At 42.6% G+C, this 26,897-nt stretch overlaps 1 protein-coding gene across 1 annotated transcript in view; it reads left to right on the top strand.

The window, feature by feature from the left end:
* Positions 1-794: 794 nt before the first annotated feature.
* CRHR2 (corticotropin releasing hormone receptor 2) overlaps positions 795-26,897 on the top strand; it is a gene marked incomplete at its 5' end in the record, with an annotated part of 63,693 nt that continues 37,590 nt past the window's right edge. Inside the window, 4 exons of the mRNA XM_010077105.1 lie at positions 795-880; positions 7,788-7,894; positions 21,703-21,820; positions 26,088-26,241. Of these exons, the coding sequence (XP_010075407.1) occupies positions 795-880; positions 7,788-7,894; positions 21,703-21,820; positions 26,088-26,241 (465 nt within the window). The remainder of the gene's footprint in view (positions 881-7,787; positions 7,895-21,702; positions 21,821-26,087; positions 26,242-26,897) is intronic.

Here is a 26,897-nt window from a genome sequence, read left to right as displayed (position 1 = left end):
GTTCTTGTGTGGCCATCCCAGCCTGCCTGCCCCAGGGTTGGGAGATGTGGTTATCTCACTCCTTTTTCAGGTCCTTTGCAGAAGTTTTACAAATAAATACTGTTGCTGCATAGGAAGGCTAGATATTAGGAAAAATTTCTTCACTGAAAGAGTGATCAGGCATTGGAACAGGCTGCCCAGGGCAGTGGTGGAGTCACCATCCCTGGAGGGGTTCAAGAAACGTGTAGATGTGGTGCTTAGGGTTTAATGGGTTAGGTGGTGTTGGGTTGGACTTGATGATCCTTGAGGTCTTTTCCAACCTTAATGATTCTATGATAAGACTCTAGAAAATCAGTGTCTCCAGGAATGTTTCCATCCCAGTTTACAGTGGGATAAATGGGAAGGGAATAGAGCAATAAGTTTACCATACACATACTATTCTCCTAGATGGGGCATTAAAGACCTAAACCTTTCTGCCCATTTCTAATACATCATTAGAGTACTTTTTAAAAGACTATACTAACATTAAACTTTCTCTTGCAACATTCTTCTCATACCTTTGCTGTCTTCTGAATCCATCAGTTATAAGAAAACGTTGTCAAAAAGTACCTTTAAATACTTGTTGTCTCTAATGTGTTTCTTTTATTTCTCTTCCTTCCTCAGCAGGCTGCTCTAGTCCTCACGGAGGTGGGATAAGTTGATTTGCCTTGTGAATAATCTGTTCTGTTAACCTTTTCTTAAATCTTTGAAAGTGGTAGGCTGTTGAAAATCCAGCACAGACTGTTCATCTCTCTTTTCATTTTGGTCCATACCAGGAAATGCCTACAGAGAATGCCTGGGCAATGGGACATGGGCTTCCAAGATAAACTACTCTCAGTGCGAGCCTATTCTGGACGACAAGGTCTGTATTTTTCCCTTCATTCTTCTCAATTACATTTCTCAGCATACATGAATGCAAAGCTAAGCTAAAGCTTGACATATTAATTTGGGACTTCTGAGACAGATTCCATTTCTGCCTCTACAATAAATCCTCCCTGTGAATTCAGGCAAATCACTTATCCTCTCTCCATATCCCTGACTCACATGTTTTTTTAAAAAATCATACTTTATTACACTCTATCCCTGATGATGTAAGTTTATGCAGATCCTTCCTAGCTTTGTTCAGAGCCTACAGCTGCTGCGGTAAATGTTAGAAATAATAATGATAAGACCCAAAGCTTCTTTGGCACTGAAAAATCAGCTTTTACCAGCTGATTCCTCCCTGTACCTATCACTTCTGAGGTCTCATTAACAACTGGCCTTTCCAGATCTCAGAGTAATTTTTCCTTCAGCAAATACACGAAGGAGCAGCAACAGAAAAATACATACAAAGCAGACTTGGGTCCCAGCTGTCTTTAAAAGATTGAGCCAGTCCTGCATTACATGGGAGTTTACAGAATGAAATGAGCCATTCTTGTCAAATGTCTCAGCTTTTCCTGAAGGCATCATAGATGTTCACCCTCACACAGTTTAATCCTTCAAGCCTTTTGTCCCATGTTCTCTTTCTCTTCCTCCTGTTTGGAGTGCTATGGTGGGACCCATAGGCACACGTAGGCTTTGTGCTGCCTCTCTGCCGGGGTGACTTTCACATGAAGAACCAGGGTGCAGCCCAGCACCTCAAGCCTGGTTATGTTTTGGGGTTCATTCCACCTATTCTGTCACTGGGGTTGTACCATGCCGGTTACAAACAGAGGAGGGAAGAGAAGGTCTCACCTGCTGAGGGCTGCTTGCAGAGCTGATCTGGATTTAGTACTCGGGAACTATCTCAACTAGTGCTGCACCCAGAGCAGTTGTGATGTGCTTTGGCTGTGGCCCAGCATCCATCCTGTAAGATCCATGTTGGTGCTGAATGTGGGCTTTGACCAGTGAGTCAGAAACCAGGTAACGACACACCAGCTGCTGAGAGGTGCCCACTCTTACCCACTGGTACAGTTTGGTGGTAGCCCACCCACGCACACCTCTGCTACAGGCTTCTAGAAGGTAAGAAAAAAATGTCTCAGGACATGATGGGTGGTGAAACACTGGAACAGGTTGCCCAGGGAGGTGGTAGATGCCCCGTCCCTGGAAACATTCAAGGTCAGGTTGGATGGGGCTCTGGGCAACCTGATCTGGTGGAAGATGTCCCTGCTGACTGCAGGGGGGTTGGACTAGATGACCTCCATGGTCCCTTCCAACTCAAACCATTCTGTGAGTGCCACCCAGGGGGTCTGAAACGCATACAGGTGGTCTACCAGAGTGGAGAGGCTCCCAAGGCAATTTAGGCTGATCTCAGTTGAGATCACCCCAGTGCAGGACCCCCTTACATTTCTTGCCCACTTAAACCAAAAAACTAACTTTTCTCTGGGTTATTTTTTGTATGAATCAGTTCCCTAAACCATCTTACAGCATTATTGAAGGAGTGCTGGGGCCAGCACAAGCAAAGGGAGTGACAGTGTGGCTGGGGTCGAGGGGGGCAGCAGACCATGGCTGCAGACCGTCTCTGCCCAAGATGGATTTGCACTTTCATGAAACCACCCGTCTTTAAAAATGAGCAAGAGGGTGTGCATGTAGCAGCCAGTGCTGAGCTAGAGAATGGGGAACAGAGCTGGGTAAAGACTCAAAATCTTTGTGGTTTAGCTGGTATGGGAAACCTGAGCTGATAGTAGCAGCCTGCCGTACCAGCTCAGGAAAATGCTGCGGTATTTTAATGACACTCTTTATGCGTTTGTCTGCATGGATTGTTTCCTTTACTCTGTTTTTGCTTTTAAAACTCAGCAGCTATGGTGATAGCTTGAAACTTCTTAAATAGCATGTTCCTTAAGCAGATGAAAGTGCAGATGTTCCCCCCCCACCCTTGTTTGCAAAAGCTTAAAATCTCATTTACTAGATCTTGAAAGATTTGTGACAAGCTTTGCAAATATTAATATTTGTGAATATTTTTGAAATCTCTACATAATGCTCAGTGTTACAGATGAATACTTGGGCTGCTTTGTGATCTCAAAAAAAAAAAAAAAGAAGAAAAATCCCCACAGTTTTCTGTCATCCTCCATTTTGATTAAAGGTGAGATGCAAGCACATGTGGGTCTGTTGTTATTTATTGAGTGATCCTAGCAGATGCTATGCATCAGCCAGGAGTCACCCCTTGTGCTTTATTTTTAGTGCAGAATAAACCAAGCTTGGCCACTCCCAGCCAGAGTGCTAAAGAATTACGTGGTTTGACTTCAAAGGCAGTGATTGATGTATGGGACAGGAGCAGGAGTTTTCAAGATTGGCCCCAAGTCCAGTGCTTCGTGCTTTATGACAGAGTGTTGGAAATTTTAGGTTTTTTCAGCTGTGGATCAGTCTTGGGGAGCATAAGCCTGAGACAAACATTCATTAGTGGGTTATATTAATAGGTCATTGCTCTACTTGTGGTCAAGACCTGTGGCAGTCACTGATAAAACTCTTCTCTGGGACCGCTTTGCTCGTGGATTCCCACTTTGGCTAGGATCTACCTGCCCACATATAGTTATGTGTAGGTTAAAATGCCCCAGTGTGATTCCATGCATCTGGCAGGTATGACACAGGCTTTCTGGAATACCTGTGTCTTGCAGCAGCAACTGGAGGTCTGTCACCAGGACCGACTGGGAGGCACAGATAAAACTCTTCTCTGGGACCGCTTTGCTCGTGGATTCCCACTTTGGCTAGGATCTACCTGCCCACATATAGTTATGTGTAGGTTAAAATGCCCCAGTGTGATTCCATGCATCTGGCAGGTATGACACAGGCTTTCTGGAATACCTGTGTCTTGCAGCAGCAACTGGAGGTCCGTCACCAGGACCGACTGGGAGGCACAGTCTCCTGAGGGCACCGCAAGGCACACTAGATGCCTGTGTGCGCGTAACTGTTTCGAGCCCTTGATTCAGAGGTTGGTTCAGATGTTGGCTAGATACCCAAAGGTAGGTGTCCGAACATCAGATTTAATCCCATCTTCTGAACTATCAGTTAACTCCTTCTCCAGGCACAAGAGTCAGGCACAGAAATCGTTTTCATCCAACTGGCTGTCTGATGGCATAATGTGTCACCAATGGAAAGCTCCTACTCAACCTACCGTCTCCTGTGTCAAAGGGACCTTTCCTGCATCTGGCACAAATCCGTGCTCTTGTTAGAAAACAAATGAGAGTCTCAGGCAGCAAAAAATGCATCTTAGCCTCCAAAAAGAGCTATAAATTAGGAGCTTTGGTCTTGCCTATGTGGCGTTTGGATGTGACTTTGGCTCTGCTAAAGTTTTGAGGTGGCATGAAGCTGTGTAGCTGAGTTAGCACCATGCTGGGCTCAAGTTGGTGTGTCCTGCTTAGGAGCACAGTCACATTGGCCACAGCTACCCAGCTTCCAGCTGGCTCAGGACAGGAAAGCAGTGAACTCAGAGGCATCTTGGATGACAAAGATACTTCCCATTGTCTTCTGAAAGTCTTTGGAGAGGAGATATGGTGTCTTTAAGCTGGACTGCTGATGGGATCATCCTGGCAAGAGGAAGAAATCTGAAGTGACTGAACGGGTATGGAGTGCCGAGCCTTGCAGAAAGATGTGTGCTGGGAACACGGGCAGGACCTGTTGGGAAGTTCTGTTGGAGGGAGAAAGATCATCCTTACCTGGAGAGCTAAGAGTGCTGTTGTTAGGTGGTTATTAGTTTAATTTTTTTTAGCAGGTTAGCAATCACATCCTAGCTAAAGCAAAGGAAGAAGTTCTCCAGACAGGATGACTCCTTCATTAGCCTGAAGTTTGGCTGGAGGGAGCCCAGTGTGCCTTAGATTTGCAGAGCTGCTGCAGGTAGAGACATAAGGCTGTGCTGCCTCAGTTTACCTGGTAGAAGCTGGCTGGGAGATAACTCTGCACTCTTGGATGTAACGTGATTGCCATGCAAAAGGAATGGCAGGGAAGAGGGCTCCAGTGATGTGACCTACTGTGATCTGGAGACCAAGGCAAACAGTGTCCAGAACAGAATCACAGAATGGTTTGGGTTGGAAGGGACCCCAAAGATCATTGAGTTCCAGCCCCCGCCATGGGCAGGGACACCTCCCACTAGCCCAGGTTGCTCAAAGGCTCATCCAGCCTGGCCTTGAACCCCTCCAGGGATGGGGCATCCACAGCTTCTCTGGGCAACTTGGGCCACTGCCTCACCACAGTAAAGAATTTATTTCTAATATCTCATCTAAATCTGCCCTCTTGTAGTTTAAATCCATTACCCCTCATCCTGTTGCTACATGCCCTTGTAAAAAGTCCCTCCCCAGCTTTCCTGTATGTCCCCTTCAGGTACTGGAAGGAACCTTTTCTATCTCCTTTCCAATGTAACAACCTTCCTCCTAAACCTGGATTAGGATTTAAATCTGCATTTTAGTGGGCTGAAACATCTTCCTGGAAGCAGAGGAATACTGGGTAACAGTAGGTTATTACTGTTTTAAATGTATCAGTCATCAAGAGGGTGAGACAGAAAGGAGTTATACAAGTATTTTGCATGCACTGAGCTTTGGCCAACACATGACTGATTCTGGGCACGTGTTTTTCAGCCCTGAAGGTGTTGTCTCTAATTCTGCCAGAGATGCAGATTGCATGTAGGCTGGTGGAAAGTGATCTTGCCACCTTGTCGTCTTAGTTTTTCATAGGCACCGAGGCAGTTCTTGTTTCTATGATATTTGAGTTTGCTTTCAGGAAAGCTTGTTCATGTCAACAGAAGGAAAAAAAATAAAAATTGAGCCTGTTTTTCCTTCAGCATCAGTGTGTCAGAGGAGCTTAATTATATATTTTCCAATTAATTTTCTCATTTCAAACCACACCTTCTTAAAACTTGAATGAAATTGAAATAGTGGTTAGGAGCCAAAGGAGAAAGCTGAAGGGTCAGATTCAAATAGCAGGATCCTTGGCCTGGGGGAAACATTGACATCTTCCAGAAGATTTCTACCGCTACATGAGCAGTTCTGGATGACGCTCTTAGTCATATGGTTTAGGTTTAGTTAGTCCTGCAAGAAGCAGGGAGTTGGACTCAGTGATCCTTATGGGTCCCTTCCAATTTGAAATATTCTATGATTCTGTGAATTAATGGGAAAGTCAATAAGCAAAGCAGTTTGGGGCACTAGCTGAACAGTACAACATTGCATTTCAGGTAGGCACAGCAGTACAAGTGTGTTTTCCTCCCCTTTAGGTGTCCCTGTGACTTAAGGATAAATAAAACCCAGTGTGGAATTCAGATCTTGTGGGGTTTTGTTTCTCCTCAAGACTATTCAGAAAATGAGCCTGTATATTGGGAAGTTTATTTTAGGGGATTTTATAACAGGCTTAAAAATACCTAACGTGGTTGAGTTCTGTCCAGAAACAGCACATTACTCCATGTGCTGAAGATACAGGCAGACTTCATCAGGAAAATGATTCCAAGAGGGCATGCTCGCTCTCTGGCAAAGTGCTGGAAGATGCTATCTTCACAGAACAATGCAACAGATTAACTACAGCTGCGGGTTGTAGTTTCATCCAAATATTCATTCACCAACAAATTCCTTTGACTGGAATAAAATGTTAAGGGAAATAGTTAGAAAAAAAATGGAACAAAGGAAGTTCAGCTGAAATTAGAAAACTGGTGCCATTTGTAGGATTGTGCTTTTGTATTTTTATCACAAGGGAGGAAATTTAGGTGGTTAGTTTTGAAAGGTCTCATTCTTCTGAACGAGGACAACATCCTGAAGTGGAGAAAGATCTGCTTAGCCTGAAAAGAAATGCCAGAACTAATAAACAAATAAATATTTTTTTTCAGAGGGATTTATTCTTTAGAGTAGCAAACCTCTGTCATTTTTTTAAGCAGCTTCAGTATTTATCTAAATAGTGTTTTTCTACTTCTTCCTATCCATCAGGCAAAGAGAGGAGGTGCTTCTCTTTTCTCTGAAGCCAGCAGCAGCCCACCAATAAAGAATGTTCCAGTTACTTCAAGGTCAAATTTGGGTCACATCACTAAATTCACTGATTTAGGTGGGAGCACTTTTGTACTTAATTTTTTTGCTTACAGGGTCAAGAAACTACGAATAATCTCCCCAGCATCCAAGAAAATAGACACTAATAAATTAAGATTCACCACATACTTGGGTCACTGCTAAAAACAACAGGATCTCTGGTTTGTCAGGTTCTCTCAAAACTGAAAGGACCCCACCAGATTCCAGTTCTTTCAGTCTGGTTGGTTCTGCCCTCAATTTGAAAGATAAGGATCGTAGCTTGCAAGGAGCATACCTCCAGAGAAAAATCTGCCTGTATGGAAAGGGCTTATTATTTCTTCTTACTGACAACTGATTCATTTTTGTATGACAACCAAGCTGTTTGAGTAGAAAAGCAGCATAACCTGGCTCATTACAACTATAAAGTTTCCTACAAAAATAATGGTTTATAACTTTTGAAAATGTGAGAAGGTTTGTCTTTGGTGGCTTTGTCACCCAGAAACAACAAAGTTTTAAAATAGCATAATAATGAAAATAAGAAAGCCCGAGGAAATTGCAGGGAAAAAAAAAAAAAGGGGGGGGGGGGGGGTTGGGGGAAGAAACCCAACTTTTTGCTGAGACTTATAAGAAACTGTGGACAAATCCCAAACTGAAATGAAACCAAGCGTCTGTGCCTGGGCAGCATGTGTGGCTTATACATAGGCATCAGCCCTGGGGCTGTTGTATCATTTCAAAGAGGAGAAAAGTAATTACTGTTTCCTAAACTGATTAACTGTTCCTTAATGTCAGTGCTTAGAGAGTCATGCTGATTTAATCATGTTATCTCTTTACCTCCAGAGGAAGTATGCGCTCCATTACAAGATTGCTCTCATCATAAACTACCTGGGGCACTGTATATCAGTAGGGGCCCTTATAGTTGCCTTTATGCTTTTCTTGTGCTTGAGGTGAGTAATCTGTTTGCATGCTTCTAACTTGGTTGTGTGTGTGGCACTTACTGGGTTATTCAAGCCCTCTAATAACGCTGTCCAGGTTGTGTATGGTCTTGAAAAATGGTCATGGCTTTTAGACTCCCAAGCATATAATATGGTTTTATTGACTGAGTCATTGGATGAGCTGTAATGGTAGCCTCCATGCATAGGACCTAAAGCTTATTTGTATTCAGGAAGAGAGCTGTAAATGATTTATTGATGCAGAAAAAAATTCACTGAGCGCAGAGTGCTTCATTAAGGGAAGCTGGGATTTGAGTGAGTGTGTTGAGTTGCAAGTTTTGGGGGCAAGTTTTCTATTTTATAAGGCAGTACATGATATCATAATGCATTTGGCATTCCCTGACAGATAATGCCTAGATCTAGACCAAAGGGGATAGAATGAAATCTTAACATTTTGCTTTGGATTAATTTCAATTTTTCTTCCATTAAAGAACTTAGAAGTTTTCTTAAATAACAAGAGAAACATCTGTAGAGGAGCTGTATTCCCAGCAGTCCTCATGTAATGATGAATGCAAATTGATGAAAATGCATAGAAACACTTCCCTTCCCTGGTTCACTGGTACAGAAGGGAGTTTTCCAGGTCAAATGGATATATCAGTGAAGGAAAGTCTATGAAGAAGAATTAGGGCTCCAGGGAAAAGGGAAGGGGTGGGAGGGAAGGAAACTTGGTGGAAAGCAATAGGTCGACATGCATCAGCCATCATATGTATTGTATGCTCACAGCCTGAGTCACAGGAATGTATTTCAATAGGAATGGGCTGGCTGGATATTTCTGTATTATTTGTTGGATTACCTGACTGGTATTTCTGTACTATTTGTGCTGCGTAGGAGCGTTCAACCCAAATTTAGAACCAACTGCACTAAGTGCTATGCAATGATAATCCTTGAGAAAAATCTTATGCTAATAGCAGAGGAGAAAGAGGTGGAGGATCACCCCCCACAGGATTTCAGTCTGATGATAGACAGTGACCTAAGTGAAAGAATTACTGCTTACCTGGAGTAGAGTAACCCTATGAAGTCTTATGCTAAATCTTTCTCTTGAGCATTCCTAACAGCAGTGTTTCATATTAACAACAGGAACCTTCTTTCATCCCAGCATCTATAAACAGAATAATCTATGCTAATGGGAAGGAGAAAAAGCTTATAACGTTCAATGGGAATATTTATGGTGCATCAGTTGAAACTTCCATTTCGACCCGTTCGCTGTGCGTGTAATGCTAATTCCCGTAGTGCTAGGAGACCTGAATTAATTTACACTGAATAAAGAATGCAGATTATTCATTGTAACTATAGTCCCTGATTTGATGCTGAATCTTTTATAAAAGCTTAATTAAGTAATGCAAAAACAGTTAGTTCAGATGGTATAAATGTGTCCAGCTTCTAACCCAGAACTGGCCAAACTGGTCTCTTTTAAATTGTTCTTCTGGTATTTAAACTTTGACTTTAAGATCTAAATTTTGCAGTCAGCTTCAGCATTAAAAATTACTGCAGCAAATAAGTACTTCCCTGTACATGCTGTGAATTAAGATGGTCCATCTTTTCAAATTCCCGCTGTATCATGCAAAAAAAAAATCTCGTGTCCAGCCAGTGTTAACCATCATGAGCTACCTCAGTGTCTGTAGAGTTACATCATCTGTTTTCAAGATTTCTGCAGATGCTCCAGTGAAGGCAGTCCAGCTTCACATTGCATTACAGATTTCTACGAATTCTAGGTTATTCGCATCTTCATCACACTTACCTCTTCAAAGTGTCCCAAGAGCAAATATTTTTTTATAATTGAGGCCTATTATTTGGGGCTTTTTTTTCCTGTTTCCATTTGGATGGAAAAAGGCATCTGCTAATTGGGTGAAATGAGAGAATTTAGACAGTTCATGGCTAAAAAAAAATGAAAATAGAAGACCCTAAAGGCTAGATCTGATGGTCCTACATCTTGTCCCAAAGTAGAAATCTATCAGTTCCTTATTCCTGCCCCCCTCCACCCATCTACCACACTTGTGAGTGCCTGCTGAGGGTGAAGATAAAGGAGACCTCCAGGAAGGCTCAAGCTCTACAACTGCTCCTTATTTTTATGTTTCTCACCCATCGCCTGCTTGATTTTCCTTTACTCTGTCAGTGCAGATGGAGTCCCAAAGGTAGTCCTGTCTAAAGAAAGAGTCTGGAGCACACCTGTATTGGAACATAACTGCTAGAAAGGCTGTGAGATCTCTCACGCTGGAGGTTCTAAGAGCAGGTTAAATATCTAGTTGGCATGGCAAGGGATATTACTTTGGTGATCAACTAGTGAGATGGGTGTTCTGCTTTTGGCAATGAGCTTCACCATTACTGGTGCTGCCCCAGCCCAGGTACCTGCTGCATTGATGGGAAGCTTAGTCTTCAGTTGTGCTGAAGTGGGAAGGGGAAAGAATTGGATCTAGTTTCTATTCTTCCAAATCTATCCTATGTCATCTTGTCCCCAGTTCCTCTTTTCTTTAGTTCCTTATACAGCCCTCTGTTCTCCATTCACAACCCACCATCCCGTAGAAATGTCCTAAACTCTAAGGAACGATACACAAAAGATATTTCAAGGGTCATAAAGCTCAGATATAGCAGCAAGTAGTGAAATAATCTGCCATCTGTGTTTGTGTTACCAGGAGACCCCAACACAACTGGGAAGGGAGGAGAACTCAGCCAGGGACTCCCCTTACTGCAAAGACCTGTTTCAGCCTTGTTTTCTCCAGTTCTGTCACATATGAACCAATCCTTCTTTCTTGGCTCTGCGATAAAAAATAAGCCAGTAAATATTTCATTTAGCACCTAATTAATAAAAAGGGAAGCCAAACTTATGGGAGAGGACTTGATTTTTGTTGGCATGCTGACCGAATGGCAATGAGTCATTGAGATAGCTCCTGAAGATCTAAGTCAAGGATGGTTCCTCAAGGTCTAAATGTAGGTGGTCTTAAAAGTGTGAGCGCCATGCTGTCTTTACAATGCAAAGCCAAGTGAGCACACAAAAAAAAAAAAAAAAAAAGGTGCTGAGAAGGAAAAATGGGGAATTTGTGCTTAAACCAAATGTGCTGTAGAGCTGCATTGACCTTGACCTCTGGAGAGATTTGCTCAGGGCACTTCACGGGGCATTGTTAAATGTATCTGCAATGCTGTGAATCACTAAAGCAGAAATTTTCCATAGCAGGAATCCTGCTATCTGTTAACACCCATCAAGCTGATGGGGGAAAAAAAAAAAAAAAATAAAGCAGAAGGATTAAAACACTTCTTCTGAATAATATTTTTCCTTTACTGTTGCTGATAATGCAGAAACTGGAATTGCTTTGCCCTGGCTTTCTTCTTGTTTGTGTGCTGTTATATCAGCCTCTGAGGTGGAATAAGAGTTGTTCGTAAAACTCCTGGCTTGTTATTAAACTATGTGCTGGCAATTGCCAGCCCTGACCTGGCTGGATTCAATCAGAAGATGTTTTATTTGTGCAGGAGTGACCAAACCAAAAGTACTGACTACAGGAAGACAGATATTTGTTCTGGGAAACAGCTAAGTCCCTGCTGAGTTTTGAATCCAATAAAGAAGGATGGTGCTGAAAGGAGGACAGGATGAGGATTAAAAATGACAAGTCCTTCTGCACAGGTTGCTGGATAAAAGCAGCTCTAAAAAGACTAAACCCAACATCTTTTGTCACTAGTATGGTAGTAATGAAAGCAAATTAAGGATTGGAAGGAAACTTTGCTTTCTTGTTGCCCTTAAATTTGCCTCTTTCTGTTTTCCCTTTAAAACATCTGATTTATTTTTTTCCTTATGGCCCTGAGGCAGTCTGCCCTTTCTTTCTGGTGATTAAAGCCAGATTACCTAATTCTCACATAGTTTTTTCTCTCCAAAAAGACTGAAACATTTTTCCTTGAAACCACATATTCACTTTTTTCTTCTTTTTTTTTTTTTCCATCTAACCATCCCCAGGGTTTAGAAGAGGAAGATCAACTTTCCTTTATCCTCCCCTATTCTATGCTCCTTTGAACAACCTCTTGATCTTCAGTCTGGTGTGCAGTTGGTGAGACTGCTACTGCACGCCTGTTAGTAAGAATAAAAGAGTTTGATTCAATGATTTGTAGAAACCTGTCAGAAAAAACGTAGAGCATCCATACAGACCAGGGTGATCTGACACCTGCCAGAGCCTAGGTAGTGGGGATATATCCCGTGGGTAGGTGATCTGCACAATTAGCACTGGTGTACAGTTAAAAATTATGTCTTAGCTGATGTGATTAGAGCAGAGCATGCTCCAGATCTAAGGCACAGTCCTCCCATACATACCTTTCTGTCATGGAGCAAGGGGAAAAAGAGCAAGCCCCAGGTCAGGACATTGACTAGCTGAATTCATGAGTTCGTGATCCATTTTCCCCTTCATCTCTTGGCTTTCCACCTAGCTTAGTTAAGTCTGTTCCACCTGCCACTTAGAATAGCAGAGCCTTAAATAATGATTCAGGCACATCACATTTTAAAAATCTCATCATAAATACTAAAAAATGTCTTCACTGCAAGAGGTGTTGGGTTGGACTTGATGATCCTTGAGGTCTTTTCCAACCTTAATGATTCTATGATTCTATATTTCCTATTGATGAACCTTTAGCCAACGTCTTTGCTTCCCGCTGCCTTTACTCATCCCCCTCTCATCTGTATCACTTATTCTTCAGGCTCTTTGTACAGAGCCTACCTGTTACAAAAACCACAGAGAAGAGCAGAATTCCTGGAATAATACCAGTATTTAAAACTATGCCCAGAGAACTGTATTCTTAAAATGTGGAAGGTTTCATAAGATGCATCTGAAATAGTGATATCATAGCCTAGCAATATGAACGCTGGCAAGGAGTATTATTGCTGCCTATAAATAAATCACTGTTGGAGAAACATTAGAAACTGAAGAGCTACTTACAGTCAAGGCCAATGTCAGTGCAAGAAGAAATGGGTATAGACTCTCTGTAGATAGACTTGTGGGTGGATGATTTCCAACCCACAGAGCAGAGGGGTCCAGGATCAATGTAATGGAGGAAAAAAATTAACTTGGAGTTAAATGAGAGTTTCAGGAATTTATGAAGGACTTTTACACCATGACTTTCTTGACCTGGGGTTTGGAGGGTCAGGAGGCCACTTCCTATTTTGTGCTTGAAATCTGCTCCTAGTGGTATGTTTCTGTTGTTGCCAAGACTGTAGCCATGAGGCAGTGTTTTTGGAGATGGACACTGACTTGTTTACAATTCTGGTAACAGAACTGCTCTGTGCAAGATTAGATCTATGTTGGCTGACTAGCTACAACTTGTCTGTGCTCAGTTCTCCTTCTGATGATGATGGAGTGGTTCCGGGAACAGTGGAGCAAGCCTTGCAACTTTTCCAAGGTTTCAGAGGAAGGAAGAAAGCAAAGTTTGGTCTTTGCAGTTTTTATTTTCTGTTAGATATGAATCATGCTCAGGAGTGCAATTTACTTCCAAAAAGAACATGTCCTGAGTCATCTCTGGGAAGGGGAATCAGAGATATTTTCAAGCCTAGATATTTAGAATTACCCACTACAAATGCACCTGCAGGTGTTCAAGTACTAAATGGTTCAATTTCAGTTTTAATCCAAGAAATTGCTCATCTACATCCCTGAGTAACTCCACTGTAGTTCTTAAGCACCCAGCCACCTTCTCTTCTGTCTGAGTTGAATGCTGCTGCTTCACGTTACTCTGTCAAGTAAAACATAAGAGAGATGAAAAATCCCTGATTTGTGTCACCCATAAATGGGGCACATACACTTCTGACAGCATGTTTTGGAAACAACAGCTTCCATGGGGAGGTGCCCAAGTTGACCCACCAGAAGCACTACCACATGTTCAGTAGGAACTATGAGGCTAAGGAATTTAGACCAAGCACAGGAATTAATATTTGGAAGGAGCAGGCTATGAATGATCTTTTATGGTCTTTCTTGAATTCCTGGCCAAATGCTCAAAAATAATTAAATATTCCATACCATGTTTTGGTGGAAGTGAGACCAAGGAGAGTGTGAACAGCAGCATCTGTGCCTTAGACTTTCCTCCTTGGTTTATCCACGCAGTATCTGAGAAGGTAGATAATTTAATTAACATTGCTAATTGTATTAAAAGCAAAAACCATAACCCCTGAATTCTCTAGCTGCTCATTTAAATTAATTCTCTTTCAGATTTTTTGTGTAATCTCACAAGGGGATAATGAATGAGGACATGCCATCCACTCTTCAAATTCCCAACCAGCAGCTGTAAACCAGATGAACCACTATTAGCTTTCAGTGTCTGACTTCTGAAGTCCTAACTTTAATTTGTCCAATCCAGCTGCAATGGTCACTTTTCATAGAAAACATTCACCCGTCCACAGTCAGGACTGATAACTACAACCTGTATCAACAGGGCAATGTCGTAGATGAACCCCAGAGGGCTGTAGCCACATACTGTGCCCCTGCTATCTAAAGCTTGTTTGTTATGGGATACTAAAACTAATAAGGTAGCTTCTGCTAAAAAGATCCTTTACAGCTCTGTCTCCTGTTTGGTTCAAAAATGACTGACATCTGACCTCCATTTAGCAAAGCAAATTAGAGCCGATTCCTAAATCTTTTTTCAACCAGCTAAACCACAAACACATGCTGTACTAAATAAATTCATCTGTAACTGACTTTATCATTCCTGTGAAAATAACAGGGATTTTCTCCAGTGGAAGAGCTGATTGCACAGTCAAGACTGGAGCCAGATTCTTAGACTGGAGTATCCAGTGACTGGGTTTCAGTTATCCCATATTTAACCCTGTAGTGCTCAGGTGCAACATTTCTCTTTGTACACTGACTAGGAATCACACAATCACAAAATGGTTTGGGTTGGAAGGGACCCCAAAGATCATTGAGTTCCACCCCCTGCCATGGGCAGGGACACCTCCCACTAGCCCAGGTTGCCCAAAGCCTCATCCAGCCTGGCCTTGAACCCCTCCAGGGATGGGGCATCCACAGCTTCTCTGGGCAACCTGGGCCACTGCCTCACCACCCACACAGGAAAACATTCAGTCCTAATATCTGATCTAAATCTCCCCTCTTTCAGCTTAAAGCTGTTACCCCTTGTCCTATCACTACACCCCCTGATGAAGAGTCCCTCCCCATCTCTCCTGTAGCCCCCTTTCAGCACTGGAAGCTGCTCTAAGGTCTCCCCGGAGCCTTCTCTTCTCCAGGCTGAACAACCCCAACTCTCTCAGCCTGTCCTCGTATGGGAGATGCTCCAGCCCTCTGACCATCTTCGTGGCCTCCCGTAGACTCGCTCCAACAGGTCCATGTCCTTCCTGTGCTGAGGACTCCAGGGCTGGACGCAGGACTCCAGGAAGCACAGGCCAATGGAGTGTCCTGAAGTTATCCATACTGTTCACTGTCAGCATGCTCATGGTTAGTTTGCAGAGGGCCATTTTTAACCCCTTTTCACCATTCTCCGCAGCCAGACAGTGCTGGGCGCAAACACTGAGAGTGAACACAGTCAATCCGGTCCTGCCCTGGGGCTGTCCTCCCCATGGTCCTGTTCTGTGTTGTGTTTGCTGCGTCCCTCCAGCCCGAGGAATATCAGTGCTTTAAGCCTTGTGTCTAAAGCAGGCAGAATGCCCCGTGTCCTGTGATTAAAAATTGGCTTGAAGGCAGCAGAAAGCAGCTTTGGAAAAGGTTTAGTGGAGCACAGATGGTTCCACAATGGGTTTATTTTTAGGGTCTATGCGCATCTTAAACACTAATGGCAGGTTCTGCTTCTCCTCTTCACCTGAGCATTTCACCCCTGCCCTCACTATAAAGCTGTTGCTCTCCTCTAGGTTTTCATTCTTCCCTTGCATTTCCTGGGGGGATATCTGTATTCCCCCAGGCAACTCCCACCAAGCAGCTCATTTTCCCTGCCAGCCTCTCCAGCTGCTTTTCCCATCTGTAAGCGTTAGTACCAGAATATATGCAGTGACTGAACACGAGGACACTGGGGAAACCATGAGGACCTCAGGGGAGGTCCCCATGTGGATGAAAGCCAATGGGCCACGACAGGCACAGAGCCTGGGAAGTAACTTGCTGTTAGGTATTCTTCCCACTCCACGCCATTTATGGCTTGTCCATGAGCTTTGCCTGCCCTAGAAAAACTAAAGTGGAAATATGTTTTTTAAGTATTGTCCATGATTCTCCTTCCTGCTTGTTCAACAGTCATGGAATGGGAAAGACTCCAGCAAAGTGCTCTCAGATTTCTCCTGCCAACTGTTTTCAGACAGACTTTGGGACAGCAGTCTTAATTGAACATCATTATTAATGGGATACTACATGAATTAATAGAAGGTTTCCAAGGTTCTTTAATAAAGTTATCATTTGCAATTATTTCCATGCAGATGATTCAACTAATTCAGCTAGTTTTCAACCATGCTGGCACATTATTGTGATTGCTAATGTTAATTGTTTGTGTCATGCTTTGAATCAGAAAATAGTAGCTCTGCACATCCCAGAGGAAAAATACCACTGTATGGGTAGAGCGAGAAAAAAAAACCATAAACCAACAAAAAGGCTACTTTGAGTTTTACCAGTGCTGTTTTAGAAACCCTTTAACAGATCCCCATTTCTGATTCAGCGAGGCCACCTGTACAGAAAGAGTTGATCAGATTTTCTGCCTTTTCAGATCTCAGCATTTCCCAAGTCAAAAGAATGGATTTTCTAATTCTCTGCTTTCTGTATCCAACCATACAATTAAGTTAATTTGACGGAAATAATTAGCAGAGTGTGCTTTCTCTACCAACGATCAGAAACTCTTCCTGCCCACCTCTGACACAGGCTGCAGTCAACTCCTGGAGAATTTTGCTTGCTTTTTTTTTCCCATTTCCTGCTATTATTCCTAACGTGGAAGCCTGGTTATGACACCCCACACATCAAGCCATTCAGGATGCCAGTGGTACGATATCAAGTCAGTGACATCTGGGCTTGAAACATGGCCTGTTCTCAAATCAAATAAAGAGGTCATTATGTCAGCATTTCCCATCATACTAATTAGGAAGGCTAAAGAGAAGTATGTTTGCTTTCACCTCAATAGCTTCTTTTGTGTCTCACCTCCCGCCGCAGAGCTGAAGCTGATGCTTTGATGGGGCTCAGTGTGTGTGCAGTGAGTGGGAGGCATGTGCTCCCACATCATCTTCTCTGGTTTTGGCCAGCACAACCACAGACATGCTCTGGGACTCATAACTCACTGGAACACACACCTTTTCCTGTGCTGTTGTCCCCAAATTCCTGTAAATAGAAAACCAGGTACTTCATAACTGAGTCTCTCGTGAAAATACGCCGTCGCTCGCTACGCTCTTCTATCCGAAGCCTCACTAGAGGCAAGTGTCTGTGTTCTAACAATGACTTCTGGCAAAAAGTCCTTCCTGTCTGATGCGAGGGCGTCTCTGCCCCAGCCAGCAGGAGGAACGGCGCAGCAGCAGGACTCCTGTGCGGCAGGCTTCTTGTCTTGTCAGAAGCGGTGTCTGGAAATCGCTCAGCAGGGGACACAGCACTGGTTCTTAGGAAATCATGAGGAACCAATAAACCTTCTCACTCATGGAGCCAAGATGTTTCCAGTGGCAGAATCTTTCCTCCCTTCAAGTCAGAAACCATCAGTCCTTTTTTTCTCTCCTTTTCAAGGAAATCTTTTTCCTTCTGCCCTTCACTTTGGTGTAACTGCTTGCTTGTGCCTGTCTGACTGCTTGCTGTGTTTCAGGGGGATATTTCAGGCCCCAGATCTGCTGTCAGGCACAGACAGAAGTGAAATGGCTGCAGGAATGGTGCTACTTCAGGAGCACATGTTGGAGATACAATGCTCTCCACTCCTCCCAACTTGCTCCTGCAGCCCACAGCACTAGCAGTTTCCTACCGTCCGGTTCCAGGCTCTTTCCACCTCTCCTCCCTGCAACTCCCAAAGGACAGGAGGGAGGAAGTTAGAGGAAATGCCTCCTCATCCAGCCCTTGGGAGGGGAAAGACAAAGCAGAGAAGAGGAACCAACATAGACAAATGTATTTTACCATGAATAGCAGCTTATGAGCTCTTCATTCCATCATGTTAGTAGCTCGTTGTCGTAGAAGATGGTTATGACTGTTTCAACAAGTTTTCAAAAAGGGACAGGTCATTTTAATGACTAACAGGAGTATTCATATTTAAATTAAGGCTTATCAATTTAAGCTAGCTTCCATCTACCAAGAGCCAGGAAAAGACCTGTGGAGGACAAATTACCCCAATGAATATCGTGAGTTTCTTCCTCAGGCTTTGAGATGAGTGAGTATGACAAGGTCACCTGTCCCTTCACCAAACATTAGCTGCACTGCGGGTCTCCTATTACTCACGGGTTTTGTTGCCCAGTCTGGGACATGTCCTCCATTCACTGTCCAGCTCAGACTCCAATCTGGCAACAGAGACAAACTTTATGAATGGGGTTAGTTCCTGCACCCAGTCTCACGTGAATAGTGCCTGAAAAGAGGGGACCGTCATCTCAGCCAGTATCCCTCTAGATGCTTTACCATTATAAATAATAAGAACATCCACCAGCGGTGCCTGTAAACGAGAGCAGCTTTCTCAGGTGGCTGGCAAGAGATCTTTCCCTTGTTACATCAATTGGCTTAGCTGCAGTCCTCCGCGGCTGTGCCCCGCAGCCTCCGCATGCTCTGCTAACCCTGCTGCTTCTCCCTCCCCAGTGTGAACCTGACACAGTTGTTTCTCGAGCTTTTCCTGCCCTTGGCTGTGAATTGCGTTACTGCCACTGTGATTTCTGTCCTAGTAGTAGTTAGGAGACAGAAACAAACAGAAACCATGTGCTCTGGGCTCTCTACAAACAAAAACAAACTTTTGAGTCTCTAATTCAGACTCTTACTAAAAGGAAAGGGAAAAAATAAAAAAAAAAAAAAAAGGGAAAATATTAAACCCATTCTGTGCCTGGGGTCACGTCGCTGCCTGAGCTATTGGGAAAGTCTGCGGCGTTTTCAGACGTGTGTTTCTCAGCCTGACTGTACCAGTGCTTCCATTAAACCCCTAACTGCTGGTAACACCAGCAGAGCAGCGGCTCAGACATCACAAGAGCAAATCCTGCCCCTCACTTGTTTGTGCCGCTTTGCCAAGGCAGCAGTGTGGTGGGGAATGGGACTGGGCAGAGACAGCAGCTGGAAAAGCAACATGTTTGCTCTACAGCCTCTTCTTCATCGCTCTGCTAGCCCCAAAGACATGAAGCTTTTTTAGCAGGTGAAAACATCTACTTACCATCCAGGTTGCTGATACCCAAAGTATGGCTTTTGCTTAAACACACGTGGCTTTTTCTAAACAAGGAGAGTTTTGATCATAATTATCCGTAGAGCCTGGGAGTTCCCAAACACAGACCAGACCTTCTTGCTCTGCATCCCAAACCGACATCCCTAAAAGTTTTCCTCTGTCCCAAGCATCTTGCAATCCAAACAAAAGCCAATGACTAGCTGGAGACAGGTGGGCAAAGAAGACAAAACAATGTGAACCAAAAGGTAGTAAGGAGAGCAATGATCATACAGCCAGTAGATGCTGAGGTTGGTTTTATGTTCCAAGATGCAGAAGAGATTATGATTTTGATGACTAGGATCCTACTGAAGGGAAAAACTTTTTAGGAACTGAACAAGAAGTCTACAACTCTTAGTTTGATCCTGTTTGTCTCTGCAGCCAGTTCAATGTCCTGCTGTAAGGCTTGTGGGAATAAGGCTTCTTCCAGCTGGTGTCCCAGTGTATGGGATAGTTAAACTAGATGGAGGCAAGCAGCAGGGATTTTTTTTTTTTTCCACTCCCTTATCTTCTCTTTGTCAATAAGTAAATCCAGGTGGCAAGCATGCTGGATCTGTTTTGTTGTTAGAGCTCTCAAAAACAATGAATTTCATGTCAGTAACTCTACAGTTTGACCTGAATTTCCTCAGTTTCTGCCTCTCTCTCCCACCAGAAGCAATATTTCAAACTTCTTGCTTAATTTACTAACCCTTAACCTGAAGGAGTGAATAAAACATCTAAACAGCAGCCACAGGATATTTATGTGCAGAACGACAGAGGACCGACGTTAATAGCGTGTTTCAAAGTGTATCCAGAGCCAGATGGGTGCCTGGGCTGCAGCATGAAAGTCAGTAGGTGTTGGTTGCCTAGTTTCTTTGAAAGCCTAACTGTGAACCTTTGCCTGTTGTTAGAAGTGAAATTTTCAAAATGAGACATGTCTCTGACATGTTCCCTGGTAGCACAGGTTTCACTGAGAGCAACATTTTTGGGTTTTGTAGCCTGGAGATTTATTTTCCAAATTGACTTCAGTCATGAGTCACTGAGGCTCTCAAAACCAAATACCAATTTCATACCTGGAGCCTGAGTTGTTAAAGTCAGAAGCTCTTTTAACATTGACTTAGTAGGGTTACATCTCTGATCTTCTTTCTGTAAGTTGCTGTATCTCATATGTGAGAGGTCGTCTATTTGGTTTTTTTGCTGGATTGCTGTGAAATCTTTGAGAGATTTGTGAGGCTGAAGGACATAACAGAATTGCTTCTGGCCCTAAAACTGCCTAATCAAGTCCTAGGAAAAGTGCTGTATGATAGCAAAATTGTGTTATTAAGGAGGCTGGCTTGCTTGTCATGCAACAGGACCTGAGGTTACTGGGTTGTGCCTCCTCTTTCTGCTGTCAGCAGGATGAGCTACAGTCAGCTACAGCCGAGCAGGTCTGAGAAGAACACTTTCTGTGTTTGTCCCTCGTTATCCTTTGCAAGCAGGGAGACCAATGTGGCAAATGCAAGATCCTAACCTGATGATCCTGGGAAATGCACTGGCTATTTGAACCCCTCTGGAAGTGATTGTAGTAACTGGAGTGTTTTGTGTTTAGCTGAGAAAAGATCATTGAATTGCAAAACTGCAACTTGGCAGTCACCTTCCTTTACTGTTTCACAAAGAATGTGAAGACAAGTGATCTTGTCTCAGATGACTGAATGAGTAACTTTCTGTCTAGCTTCGGGGATACTTTGGTTGCTGGCATCAGCATCATCCTCTGGCTGCCTCCTGGAGCCATTTTCAGCAGCAAGCGCTATTTAAAATATCTTTTGTTTTATGGCACTGTGTCACAACTCACTGTAGCTCATATTTTACATTGTGCTCTTATTTTATTTAAAAACAGACACAGATATTTTTTGGTGAAGGAGGATATGCAGCTTGTTTAAGAAAGCTTGGTACAGCCAGCTGAGCTCAGGACTGGAAACCGGACAGTCCATGCTCTCCTTTCTCATTAATGGGTCAGAAAACTTTGAATTTCACACAGGCAAGCCTGTTCAAGAGATTAACCAAATGTAAATTATTCCAGTCTTGCCACTCCAGAGCAGATATTTGTCACCAGATCTCCTTCTGTGAACAATGCAACAGACTCTGGTGCAGCCTTGTTGTTTAGGGTCCTATCAATTCTAGTTGATGTTGTAATAGAGGTGATGGGATGGGATGGAAGGGAGCAAAAATTATAACCAAGTATGAAATGACTATTTGAATATTTGGGTCTTTCCAGTAGATCCTGTTTCACTTGCTTGAATTGATGATTGTCAAAGGGAGCTCCTCATGTTATCAAGACAAATCGTTGTACATGATTTTGCAAAAGTTATCCTGTGTGGTTTCTGGAAGAAAGGTATATAGGGAAGAAAAGAAGCACAGATTTTGCAATCATCCTGTTGCTATTTTGTATTTATGAATATGTATATGTATATTCACTATGTATGATGATTTAAATATGTTTCCCTGTTTAGGAGTATCAGATGCCTGCGGAATATTATCCACTGGAACTTGATCACCACATTCATCCTGAGGAATGTGATGTGGTTTCTGCTTCAAATGATAGACCACAACATACATGAAAGCAATGAAGTAAGTGCTTGGAGGCAGCCTGTCTCTGCAATGTAGTTTGGGGGCAGGCAGGGATGCTTCATTTGTTCAACTGATAGAAATATTACAAAGGGCATGTAATTTCAAAAAGGTGAAAAAAATCAGCTTAGAATTGCTAAATTTTCATTTATTTCCTCATTACTAAATATCAATGGGTTTTTTTTTTAAAGTAAAAAAACCTGCCCAAATGCTTCTCTCTTATCTTCTTTGACCATAGATACTTTCCAAATTTGTATACTGTGAGACATAGTATTGTTAAAGACAATCTGGTGGTTCTTGAACACATACTTTCCAAATTTGTATACTGTGAGACACAGTATTGTTAAAGACAATCTGGTTATTCTTGAACATTTTTGTCAGAGCGTCTTGCTGTGATGTGCAGTTGTGTAGAGAAAGCATTCACTCCAGAGAGCAACACCTCCATAAGCAAGGTACAGAAATAATTGATTTGGCTGCTGAGGCTCAGAGTCAGCTGCTTTGCCTGATGACAGTGGGCACCTTGCTGCCTGGATTCAGTGGGACTCCCAAGAAAATAAGAAATAGGGCCTGAAACAGTACAATTTTTTGCTTGTTGATATCTTTGTGGGTTTTTTCATTCAAAATTCCATTTTTCTGCTAATCCCTTCTTCACCCTGCTGGCCTTGAGGATGAAGTTCTGTGATACAGGCTGTATCCTTCATCAGCTCATGGTCACTGAGAGGGATGGCTCATTCCTCCAGGGACCCAAATGCTTCACTCCAGCTCCCGCTGCTTCTTTTGCACAAGCTCTGTTCCTCTCCTTGATCTCTTGGAGAATGAACTGGTGGAGAGCTAACTTAGCCAACAAAAAGGCAAGGAAGAGTTTTTTGCCGGCATAGTGATCCAAGTCAACTTTCTGATGGGTGACGGAGTCAGAGCCATTTCAAGGGACCAGACAATAAAACATGGGAAGGCAGAAGGGGATAAGAAGTGGGGCATGTTCTTTGAATGGCATTGAGTACTCTTGAGAAATGCAGTGTGTCACCACGCTCCCATTTCTCTTACATTCTGTGTAATTTCATGTTCAGTCAAGTAACTCCCAATTGCAGATGCTGATTTGAGTGAGGACACTGAATCATTGAATCACTGAATGCCTCCCCCTGTTTGGTCATCAAGCAGCCCCAATAATACAAGGATTTTGGAGTGGATTAAAAGCATCCACTCCAAGAGAAAAAGCATTTAACTCTATTTTCTTGGGTAATAGCTCTTTTTGATAGTCCCTTGGCAGAAGCTTTTCCTGTTCTCATTCCCATTGTAATATTCTTGTAGTGGAATATTCTCCTTTTTAGGGTTGTCCCCTCATATTTACCTGCCTAGTCAAGAAAAACTTAACGGTGTGCTACAAACACACATACACACACCCCCTCTTCATAGTGTCTCTTTGGAAAGCAGGGGGACCTAAGTGCTTTTAGATTATGAGCTGGATCTAGAGGTGATATAAATGTGACTCCACTTGTGTAGGAACTGGTCCCGTAGAAACTGAAAACCACCCCAGGAGCCTGGATATCCATTCATTTTAATGTCGGCTGGGCACTCGTCATCCTTGGTTGACTTTTCAAATGTAAGATTTGACATCTGAACTTTAATCTCATACTTTGGGAAAACAAATAGAAAAGTCATTAGTACCGAGATAAAGAAGTCATCTACGATTCTAAGGTTTTTTGAGACATCTATGCATAATTCTGTATTATTATTCAAGCAGGCGCTCCTTTGAGAAGAGGTAGCTTCTGTTAATTCACCATTTGATTTTCTGTGTTTCTGACATTTTCAGGCTGCAGAAGACGGTGGTATATGAGCTTTACTGTTGGCAGTTTTATGCTGCGTGATTTACTCTCATGAAAATACTGCAAATCTTAATACAGATTTTTCATACTTATTTAGGAAAAATCAGTTGGAGTCAGGCACTCAAATGCCTTTTAAAATGTGACCACAAAGTGCCGAGGAAAATATGAACCTACAAATATAAGAACAGATCTTCACATGCTTCCGTTTCCATTAACTCATCTTTTCTCTGCAGAACACTGCAGTCTTTTTGGGAAGGTGCTTTGTACAAGCTTAGTGATAACTTTATGTTCTTATTGTGGTATAAGTCAGGGTCAAAATAACACCACTGAAATCAATGGGAGCAGCATCATTTATGCCAGCTAATGAGGCGATCTCTTCTGTTCTGATCAGTAATAAAGCAGTTACAGAAGCATCAAGGACCCAACGTGGAGACAGTTTGCATCAAGTTATAGTGCTTATGTTAATAAATCAAGAAAGGGAATTACTGAAGGTACCTGAATCCTAATGGGGATCAAGAATTCTCAGTCTAATAAATGAAATGGTATAAATTAATGAGTTCTGCTAATTAGGTTTATTATTTAATAATAACAAACCCACAGTTCCAAAAGGAATTGCTCAAAATTCATTTTATTCTGGTTTCCTGTGGCAACGATGCAGAGGGAGATCTCACCACCTCCATGTGTATTTGTCTGTATTTGACCCAGTATTTCCCAACCCACTGGCGATTTCCACTTAGTTCTGACAGAGGAAGAACAGGCTCAGCTATAATTGTTTTTTGCAATTCTTGTGAAAATGTGTGGAGAGGGCAAGAACTGTGTAAGTGTTGCAACTGAGGGAAAGGGTGGAACAAGAGTCTAGACATTATATCAGAGAATTTACATGAGATTGAGACCACAGGGAAAGATTTAATTCATGTTCATACTTTCAAAAAATGTAATGTGAGACAGAGTCTTTGGAAACCTAGTCTTACTAGTTTGGAGGTCAATCAGGAATGGAGGCAAAATATTTGTTTTGTGTTATCCAAAAATAGGGATTTTTTTAGTTTGTGGTTTTATTTTCCTTTGCTCAGGCCAAAAGGAGGACAAAAAAAAACAAACAAACAAACAAAAAAACACATTTCATTTGGTTTAAACAAACCTTTGAAAACAAAATGCTTCATCTTTGTCTGAGTTGTTTTGGTTTTTAATTGTATTTTAAATGTGAAACCAAACTAGATTACAAATTTTAATGAAGTAATATGGAAATTAAAGCTTTAACACATACAAAAATTTTCTTCTGTTTATTTCAGCTCAATAAACAGAAGTGATCACAACTTGTGAATGGGCTTGTCATTTTGTAACTGTGTTTCTTGTCCAATAAATTCTTAGTCCACAGAATTTTGCCGGGTTTCACAGTGCATCTGCTGCTCTGTTGCCTGCCTGGAGACCATCAATACCTCATGCATACGAAGTCTGAAATAAAATTAACTGAGGGTCAAAAGTTTCAAATACTTTAGTAGAGTTAATTAAAAGGCTGGAGAATGGTGAAACCAAAATGACATCAGTGATACCAGCTAACATAGGTAATTAATGTCATGCTTCAGGCAATATGCTGAATGCCTGCTTGGTGAGAAAGAGATTTTCCCAGTCTTCTCCGTGCAGCACTATGGAAATTACCATCAGCAGTTACATGTGGTTTATTGATGGGATGTTACCATCAGCCTCTCTGTAGCTGTGTATTCCACAGCTGTGCTCTCACGGCACAGACATTAGGGGAAGATGCCTTGACTGATACATTGAACCTGACCAAAAATTCCTACTGAACTCATGGCAAGATTCAGAGGTGATGTGTGTAGTGATGTGACTTACAGACTGACGCACTGATGGCAGGAACAGAGAGGATGAAGTAGCTGATCAAAGCATATATTTACAGTAAAGTATCTTTTTTCTAAATGTCAGTGGCGTTCCTTCCCTTCAGTGCAAATGAAGCAAGACTGTGACATTAACTTCTATCTTATATTTTCTTTGAATTTCTCAGCAGGTGGGTTATACTGCCTAAGATATGCTTAGACTCTTATGTCGTCCTTGGATATGACCCTAGGCTATGGCTGTACCTCTGAGAGATCATCTCTGGTCAAATGACCTGCCTCCTCTTGTCTTCTTTCCACACGGCTGCTTCTTAAACTGCTTGAAAACTGCTGGTGTGGACGTGCCTTATGGCATGTGAGCTTTCCAGACATGCTGAGGAGAGATCATGCATGTTGTGGTCTAAGCCAAACCTCAGCAGAAACTCACAGACATAGGTGTGAGTCCCCAACAGCACCTAAGTTATTGAGATTCAAAGTCACAGGCATAAATCTGCATCCCGTGAATGACTTCTACCATAGATTTTTAAGGGAATAACAACATAGCATCTTTCAAATGTTCTCACCATGATTTTAAAATATTATTTTCTGTTTCCTTTCCAGCCCTGGTGTCGATGTATTACCACCGTCTACAATTATTTTGTGGTGACCAACTTCTTCTGGATGTTTGTGGAAGGCTGCTACTTACACACCGCCATAGTGATGACTTACTCCACAGATAAGCTGCGGAAATGGGTCTTTCTCTTCATAGGATGGTGTAAGTCATTTGTGTGTTTAAATTGGTGCTACATGGTACCTGGAATTGAAGAGATAAAGACAGGAGCAGCAAGAATAAACTTTAAAAATTCCACAGTGGTGAAATCTGACATTCAAACCTAACTTTGTCAGAACCACATGGGATCAGGTTTAGGTCTCTGTGGTGATGACATAAAGCCAACAGGTTATCGCTGGCTTTATCTTCTTCATTTAGATCCTCAGGCACCTGGTATTAAGGAAAGAAAGAGAAGTCCCAGGTTGAGCATTCTGGGAATGCAGCAGTTCATAGCACATCCCTCATCAAAGCAGTGATCACAACCCCTGTACACTGCTGCTCAATAGGGCGTGGAACAGAAAAGGCCAGTCAGTCTCAGGAGACACTTCTAAGTGAGGAGCTGACTAGAAGAGAAGCCTAATTATCTGCCATCCAACCTTACAGCTGTCTTTTGACTGCTGAGGGATTTGTTCCTAGAAAACATCCTCTAACAAAGAGTTCCATGTCATCTTTGTACTATCCTTGTGGCTACTCACAGACAGACAGATAGCTCAGTGCATGCCCTGTCACCTCACTTCAGCCTGGGCCAGAGCAAAGGCGGCTTCTTTTCCCCAGCTGCAGCAGCATCAGCTGGTCCATCAGTGGAGGCTGGGAACTGACTG

This window comes from Pterocles gutturalis, unplaced genomic scaffold (genome assembly GCF_000699245.1).
Source record: "Pterocles gutturalis isolate BGI_N339 unplaced genomic scaffold, ASM69924v1 scaffold16608, whole genome shotgun sequence".
NCBI classification, from domain to species: Eukaryota; Metazoa; Chordata; class Aves; order Pterocliformes; family Pteroclidae; genus Pterocles; species Pterocles gutturalis.
Note: the sequence above shows the minus strand (reverse complement) of the source record. Positions and strands in the feature narration are given on the sequence as shown.